This window comes from Temnothorax curvispinosus, unplaced genomic scaffold (genome assembly GCF_003070985.1).
Source record: "Temnothorax curvispinosus isolate PA1 unplaced genomic scaffold, ASM307098v1 QBEX01008837.1, whole genome shotgun sequence".
NCBI classification, from domain to species: domain Eukaryota; kingdom Metazoa; phylum Arthropoda; class Insecta; order Hymenoptera; family Formicidae; genus Temnothorax; species Temnothorax curvispinosus.
The window spans coordinates 487,579-496,104 of record NW_020218617.1 but is presented as its reverse complement, the minus strand read 5'-3'; the positions used below and the strand labels follow the sequence as shown (position 1 = coordinate 496,104).

The 8,526-nt window shown below is 30.7% G+C and overlaps 1 protein-coding gene and 1 long non-coding RNA gene across 2 annotated transcripts; both read left to right on the top strand.

The window, feature by feature from the left end:
• The first annotated feature begins 2,647 nt into the window (after positions 1-2,647).
• LOC112458368 (circadian clock-controlled protein) lies at positions 2,648-7,870 on the top strand. Its single transcript, XM_025021971.1, has 4 exons — positions 2,648-2,879; positions 3,903-4,134; positions 6,171-6,316; positions 6,602-7,870. Exons 1-4 carry the CDS (start codon positions 2,801-2,803, stop codon positions 6,895-6,897), a joined length of 753 nt encoding a protein of 250 aa, XP_024877739.1. The 5' UTR covers positions 2,648-2,800; the 3' UTR covers positions 6,898-7,870.
• Positions 4,141-5,502, top strand: LOC112458379. The gene is made up of 2 exons (XR_003041201.1): positions 4,141-4,799; positions 5,130-5,502. It is a non-coding gene; the product is annotated as an uncharacterized LOC112458379 (long non-coding RNA).
• Positions 7,871-8,526: the final 656 nt, after the last annotated feature.

Here is an 8,526-nt window from a genome sequence, read left to right as displayed (position 1 = left end):
AACCGTGCTTCAAAAGAACTAATTTTAAAATATTTTGATAAAATATTATTTTGGTACAAAGATATAACACATTATCTCTAATTTTTTAAAACAAAATAATCTACCAATGTATTTATACAAAAATAATAATAATCATAAAGTTTATTTATACAAATAAGTTAAAGTTAATTAAGAATAAAGTTTATTAACTCACTCTTTCTCTTTTTTTCTCTAACTTGCTTTTATAAATCCATTTTTTGTTAATAATATCCGCAAGTAAATATTTGAAAAAGTTCTCGAACCATGACGCACTTATGTTCTTTTTGTCACAGATTTGAATGTTTAATTTTTTAAATTAATGGATGAAACACAATAATTACAATCTATCAATGTCTGGTAGGCATTTAGTCGACTTGACGAGCATTATATCACAGCTCTGGTAACTCCAATGACTTCTTTGATTTGATGGATGAACACCAATTATGATGTTCTTACTAGCCAGCTCAGTTATTCGTGCGCACGTAAACAATCATTCTCGTATGCCAGGAAGTTACACTCTCGCCTACAAAACTACATTTATTGCGTTTCAACATTTCAAATCCATTTGCAGAAACCAAGACTTTGAAATCGTATAATAAAGTGCGAGATAAAACATGTTGAAACATATTAGAAAATGGTTAGAAAGTATTCAATCATGTAGAAATTATTCAATACATATTAATAACATTTATATAAATTCAAATCATTTCGTAATATTTTGAGAAGTTATATTTTTATAATTTTAACTACTAATATATATATATATTTTTATTTATAATTATATTTACATTATAATCTTGTTAAATCCACATAGAAATTTTATAATGTTAGAAATATAATTAATTGATTGTCATGAGAAGATACTTATTTTGTAAAAAAGCGTTTGGAAATTTCCAACATTTATAATTTTATTTGCAACGATCCAATATTATATGGCTTTTTGCTTTACGTTATTATTATAATGTATGAACTTTGATTCTTGCGCATTAACATTTACATATTCGTTTAGCTTTATGAAAAATTGTGAAAACCTGTGCCTTTTGCGCATTTATTTCCATCGATTCGTGAAACTCATCATGTATTCTTCACTACATGTTTCTCTGGTACGCATGCATAATCGCATTAATGGTCAAACATCAATGTCTTTTGTCTGTACATTACGTAATATATATGTACAACATCTTGATATATTCGTCTTGTATTATTTAGTTGGTCATTTAAAAGATATTTTTCATAGAAAACGAAAGAAACTGAAACCAGACTATAGCAACGTGTTTTAAATAATCAGATTTCTCTTTGCATCTCACAATTGCTAAAAATTAATTTAATTTATACCGATAAAATGTGTAAACTGTATATTAAATTACATTAAATGCAAATATTAATATATATAAGAATAACAATTTCTTAAAGTTTATTATAATTATTTAAATAAAATTATTATCTATATCTAATTATTAACGAAAAATGTTCTCATCTCTTCGGTTCAAGAATTCAGCTTTTATTCACAAGAATAAATTCATGATTGTAAATATTTTTGACAATGCAATTAAAAAGTTTCGTTTTTCCCTAACAATTTATGATAAAGTACTTATCCATTTAAATGCCACTAAAATAAAATTCAAAAAACAAGAAACATCAAAATTATTTTTTTTGCTCTAAAAATCTGTTATAAAGTTTATTATAATAAGAGAAGGTCAATGATCTTTATTCTGTCCTCCCGCAATCGCGTGTTCTGAAATGCACAAAGCGTCCTGTTTGATGTGCAACACATCTTTGTATGATTTTCGTCGAATGGATTACGAAATCACCGTCTACCGCAAGATTACTCAATTTCCAAATTTATTTATTGTGACAAAAACTCAGATCGACTTGTTGTCTCTTTCAGCAGCATATTCTAGCAATTTTTTTGTAAGATCACATCATTAAATAAGTCATCTATTACGTTATCAAAAATATGAGTTGTCATGGTCATTCTTCAAAACTACTATATTCTGTCTTCGAGGAAGCGGGCACGTGCACACATACACACACACACACACAAGAATTTGCTCGAAAAACAGAAGGTCTGGTCGATATAAAATTCCAGCGATGTGCGCTGATTTCTTAGTCAATTTCACAGTAAACCACCGAAAAGCGCATCAAATAAAATCATCGAATGAAATTATAAATTTATTCAATAAATGTTAAATCTTTATTTAGAAAAAAAAGATTAAGCATTGCTATTTAAGGAAAATCAGTGAATTCTTAAACTATAATCAAGATGCAACAAGAAAAATTCGATTACTTATTTACTCAATGATTTTCACATACCTTCCAATATCACTCGATCAGACGCCTCAACCTTGTTGTTCCCTCTTCGGTCTCAGTAGAAGTCCATGAAAGCCGAGGCCAAATATCCGTGATACCGTTCTAAAAAAGCGTTCTAATGTAAGGCCTGGATAATATGCATGTGTTATAAGATCATTCGTCTGCACGTGATTCTTCTTGCGATTGGCACGTGCACTTTTTTTCTTGCGTATAGAGGATAAAGGCAGGTATCAAGCAGATAACAATAATGGTTTTCGTTTTGTGTGCGGCGGGTGGCATATGGAGAGGGAGAGGCGGATACTGTTATAAGACGTACGGTTTGCCTTCCGGATCATACACTTCCAGCCCGACTATCCGCGGATCACCTGCCGCAGTGGGACCTTCGGGCCCAGCCACCCCGTCGTCGAATCTCCGGCTCCACAGCCGGAAGGCATTTTCGTTGAGCTTCCTGTTTGCTTATTTTTGTGAAAAAATGGCATCGGTGAAGGCAACGTTCATTACGATCCTGTTGGCCGTGGCGACGATCGGTGTAGTAGCTGCCCGAGATATACGTAAGTAAAAAAATCATGGACATATACTCACGTATACATACTCGCCGAATTGAGAACCTTCTTTTTTAAGTCGGTTAAAAAGTACAAGTAAGCCCCAGTGATATTTTTGTTTTTAACGTCAGTCAGTCCTATCCAAGTACTAACAAACTAAAATAAACAAAAAATAAAAATTTTTCGAAGATGGCTTTACATGACTTATTATATATTTTTTCTAATAAACGTATGCTAGTTTCGCTAGTGTGTTAGAATATTATTATACATGTAAGTATCATATAGCTGAATGCTAAAAGTTATTGATTTGATATCTGTTATTAGCGTTACAATTAAGTAGAATTGTATCCTAAAATCTGACATAAATTATAAGTCGTCTGAAATGAGTTTTAGAGATCTTACATAATCTATAATTTATTTAACAAAAGATATTTTATTTAATTTAATTTTTTTATTTAATAATGAATACGTGAAAATGAATACATTCTTTCTGTACATAGGTATGTGTACACATATTTTGCGTTTACTTTAACGTTATTTCTTCTTTTATGAAATCGATACCGCAAGGTAATCAGAAAAAAAGTACTCTTTTATTCCCTTTTGAATAACATGTGACTTTGATTTAAAAAAATAGCTCTTTACATATGAAATATATACTTCATCAAATTCAATACGTTCGGATGAATTTCTAATCTTACACGTTTTTCTGAATGCTAGAGGAAATATAAGAAACTGAGCAAAAAGCGACTTATACTTCTTTATAAATTAAATTTACATTAACGTAAGTGCATTTAGATGCTGAATAAATATTAAATGCGTTCTTGATCGAAGGTCGCATTGCAGAGCGTGTAAATGCATTATTAAAAAAGTGTTATGTAGAGATTCAATCATGTTATATTTATAAATGGAAATCAAGCGGATAGATACAGATCTTTAAAAGAAATACAAAGCAAAAAGAAAGACTAATGTTTATTTTCCGGTGTTTTTATAATACTTATATCGATTATCTGACGGTTTCCAATATGCTTACAGCCGAGTTCCTGCATATTTGCCAGACGAACGATCCGCATTACGAGGTATGCATCACCGAGAGTATAGAGCATTTGAAGCCGTACCTTAAAACAGGCGTACCGGAGTACAACATTCCGTCGTTGGAACCTCTCAAACTGAAAAAATTAACGTTTACTCCGACAAGCAGCATAAAAGTAGATGCAACCGATATCGACGTGTTCGGTGCCAGCAACTTTCAAATTAAAAAAGTGAAGTAAGTAAAAAAAATTAATACCGTCTGTTATGGGCTAGCAAAATCAGTTTTAGAAGATGCAAACACGTAATACCGCGATGTATCCGTGAAATAATCGTAACAGTAACACTTGTGAAATTAAAAACTTTTTTTCTATATACGGGAATGAAAATAATATTCTTTTTATCGTCATTAATCAGCAAAAGCTAATACGAAGTTGAACATTAATATTCTTACTATTTTTTATGAATTCTTTTTGTATTTTTTTTATCATCAGATATATTGACAATTAAAATTGGCTTAATTTAATTTAATAAAATAAAACGTAAAATTTGTCTTTCTCATTTCTTGGGAATGGCTTACATTTGTACGAGAATAGCATGACGCAAGTGATATAATAAGATTCAAGTAGCTGAAATCTAAGACGTTTCTAACGCGTGTTTGTGTTTCTACTTTTGAATGAGCGCGTTGAAAGGATCTCCATGATTATGTGATCCTTACGAGGGTATTATTCGGGTAATGACATCACATTTTGCACGAAATTTTAGGCCGCGAACCACTCGTAATATTAAATTGATACGGCCGTTCTCTCTCTGCTTGACGATCAATCCAGCTAGATTACATAAGATTACAAAGAGATGATCGTGCACACATACATGATGTTTTTGCTGTCGTTGACTTGTGACGTAAGTTGTCTGGCAATTTGTTATTAAAGATATATAACACGTGTATCTCTATACAAGATACACAGCATATGTATGTCTGTACAAAATAAAGATAAAACCCAAATTAATAACCCAAATACGAGACACTTATCAAGATTTTTCTTAATACAGAATTACATATATACTATTCATTAAATATAACTCCTCTAGTCACATAGTATTAGAATATAAATAAAGAGTTATCTACAAAATATTTTATATTTTTTTTCAATATATCTTATTTTTACATAAAATAGAAAATTTTTTGTAAAATATTTATTTTCGACTTTACTTCAATACTTTTATGCACAGAATAATGATATAAATTAATTAATTCAAAGAAAATGCATAATTGCGCTTAAGGAAAAGTATGTAATTTGTAATATGCAATTGAGGAACGGACGCTATGTAGTTTGTATTCCGCGCATAAACGGCCGTGACACGAACACTCGAAGTGCGTCCACAAAGCATCGACATAATCGTGCCTGTTCCTCGAAGATTGCAAGAAAGGAAAGAAGATAAATAATCTGTAAAGACCAGAAAACCGAACGGAAACGGTAATCGCCGGTAATCGGCGTTTCTTGCTGCTTTGTAGCACGCGAAATTTGAAAAGGCACCTGTTAAACAATATGTCAAGCGCTGAGAAAGAAACAGAAAGAGAGAGAGAGAGAGAGAGAGAGAGAGAGAGAGAGAAAAAATTTACAATGACGTTGTAATAATGTGAACAATAAAAAAGGTCGACGTCATGCATTGAAATTGTCAGTTATCATTAACGATTTCTCATGTGTGGGAACTGTGAAAGAGAGATTAACTAATCCAATGACAATCTATCCATCAAGCTGTCCATTTATGGAATGCATGCTAGCTGCTCGCATTGATGCCTTGCTATGTGACACCATTATGTAGTGTTACATTGTGTGATACCTAGACATTAACACAAAGAATATAATTTTTTGGTAATTAATTTATTGTTTGTTACTTTGTAATAATCGCAAGCTAATTAGAATCTCATATTACACATGTAAGAAATTACGAGATAATGCACAGTATGTTGCGATACAATCATAACAATAGCCGTAACAAAGTTTGACGAAATCCATGTAAATTGTAATCTTTATATCGGTCTCAGGTGAGATGAGATTAATTAACTGAGATATGCAAAATGAAAACCCCATTATATCACTTTAAAAGATTTCTATTTTTACAAGTTAATTAATAATTTAATATGTATAATTGCAAAACTGGCAGATATGTAACTGCGACTCGGAAAGATATCACGGAGCGTTTAATGAATCGTTATTTTCTTGTTCGTTACCATCCCTTAATACTGCAATTTGTCTTTTTTTTTTTTAGACTCGATTTCAACACTCTGCTTTTCCTGGTGGACGTAGCATTGCCGAATATTAGGGTCGAAGGGAAATATCTGCTCGACGGCAGGTTACTGTTACTCCCGATTCGCGGATCCGGCCCGATGCACGGCAACTTCTCGAATTGTTTAGGTAAGTATTTATTATTATATAAATTATAATTATGTAAATTATAATTCTCTATTCATTATACCGCACTACTCTAAACAATCATAATTAGCAATTGAATTGTTATTTTGCAAAAATTAGAAATACGAAAATTTTCTAGTTATGAGTTTTCAACTATAGTAACATAGCAATACTATATTTTAGTAAATAGCGTTTTATCAATAACGTACGATAATGTCGTCGCTGCTTATAGTAATAATTTTACATTCGACTTATTCACATCTTGTAAAATCTCGGTCAACTTTCCAGGTGCATGCAAAATACAGGTTGCGAAATTCATTGACCAGGATGGCGAAGAGAAGATGCGCATTACGGACTTCAAATTGAAAGTCTCCGTAGGCAAAGGTACGCTGAAGCTAGACAATCTGTTTGGTGGCGAACAAGCTCTCGGGGATGTCATCAATTCGGCCATCAACAATAACTTCAGTCTCTTTCTGAGAGAGCTTTTGCCGCTCGTAGAAAAGGCACTGTCAGACGCGTTTCAGAATATCGCTGGCAATATCGTTGAACAATTCGCATTCGCTCAACTCTTCCCCGGTGCATAGATCCATATCGGTGATCCAGACAATCGGGCGGGCTGGAAAGTATATATAAACTAAATTTGAAGATCTATTGCGAAATAAGAGCAACAGAAATTAAAGCAATTCACAACAAATTGAAAAAATTTATCGTTACTTTCCGCTACATCGAATCTTTTTTGAGAGGGTGCATACTCAATTAAGATTTACTTTGCTTAGCTCTAAGTTAAAATTTGATTTTGACAGAAAATAGGGAATGGAAGAATTGGACCAAGATCATGGAACGATTTCGGTCTAATTGATATTATTTAAAAATTCAACTCTGAGAGAGAAAGAGAGAACGCAATTGTAGTGAGCAACAATTAATAATCTACAATCTGCTAGAATAATTAACTGAGTGTTTGCGTATAATACTAGCACTTGAAAAGAATAATAACACTTTCAAGAAAATTTTAAGACAAAATAAAAAAAATTTATTTTTTTAAATACTAGTAAATTTTGCAAAAAGTTAGAAAAAAATATTTTTGTTTTGGTAAAATTTTTCGAACGTAATTTCTGAATTCATTAATTTATTATTACGAAATGCGAAAAAATAAATAAATTACTAACAAGCACGTAGAATTAGATGTGGAAAATTCTTGATTAGTAACAATCAAGCACTTTTCTACAAATTATAGAACACTATATAGCAAATTGTTTGCTTCAATTTCGATTCTTTCACCATTGACTCGACGTGAATTAAAAGCCAAAGCCTCATTCAAAAATGAGTGTCGGTATGAAAATTTCGATTATCGACAAACAATAAATAGCTTATTGACAAAGCAAATTGAATTTGTTTGCTAGTAAAGAAACAGTTACTTGTACGATCTTTGTGATTATGTACAATTTATATCTTTGTAATATTAATGATCGCATACCGATATCGATGAATTTAATCATTTAATGCGTTACGAATCGTTGAATAAAGTTTTTGACTATAGTATTTGTTAAACAATATTAACATTATTGCCTCTTTCGTATTTTATTTCCCAAAATATCATAATTTGCGTGCAAAATAACTAACGGCTTTTTAAAATCAGTTTAATAATTTATAAGTTAATTACACAAACTTGTCTTGACTAATATCACATGTTCATAATAACAGTACCAATCAATCCATTCTGCGAATTGTATTATGCTATTTTTATTTCATAATTATAATTTATTTCAGGAATATTATACGATATATTTAATTTAATAAATGTATTTTTAATAATTTTATTGCATCACAGTAAATAATCAAAATATTCTAGATAAGTAAATTCTTTGACCATGTAAAGTTTACAATTTTGTACCAGAATTTGAAATAAATAAAACTTTATTTACGATTTCATGTGCCGTGTAATACAAAAGACATTTAAAAAGTTTGAAAAATACATAAATAGATATATACAAAAAATATATAATAAATGTAAATAACATAAAACAACAAAAAGATGTCTATCATATTGTAAGATTTAATGCTAAGTATGTATTGTTAAAGTCGCTTCTAACAAATTTATTACAATCTATATCGGGTTTCTTTAAAAAGGCAATAAATCTATTTTGATCACGTAAAAAGTAAGTAATATAATACAATGTTATTAGAAAATCAATTTCTGGCATACTTCAAATTAT

Coding starts and splice junctions, on each gene's coding strand:
- LOC112458368 (XM_025021971.1), top strand. CDS start 2,801: ATGGCATCGGTGAAGGCAACGTTCATTACGATCCTGTTGGCCGTGGCG. Junction 4,135..6,170: donor TTTCAAATTAAAAAAGTGAA/GTAAGTAAAAAA, acceptor TTTTTTTTTTAG/ACTCGATTTCAACACTCTGC. Junction 6,317..6,601: donor CAACTTCTCGAATTGTTTAG/GTAAGTATTTAT, acceptor TCAACTTTCCAG/GTGCATGCAAAATACAGGTT.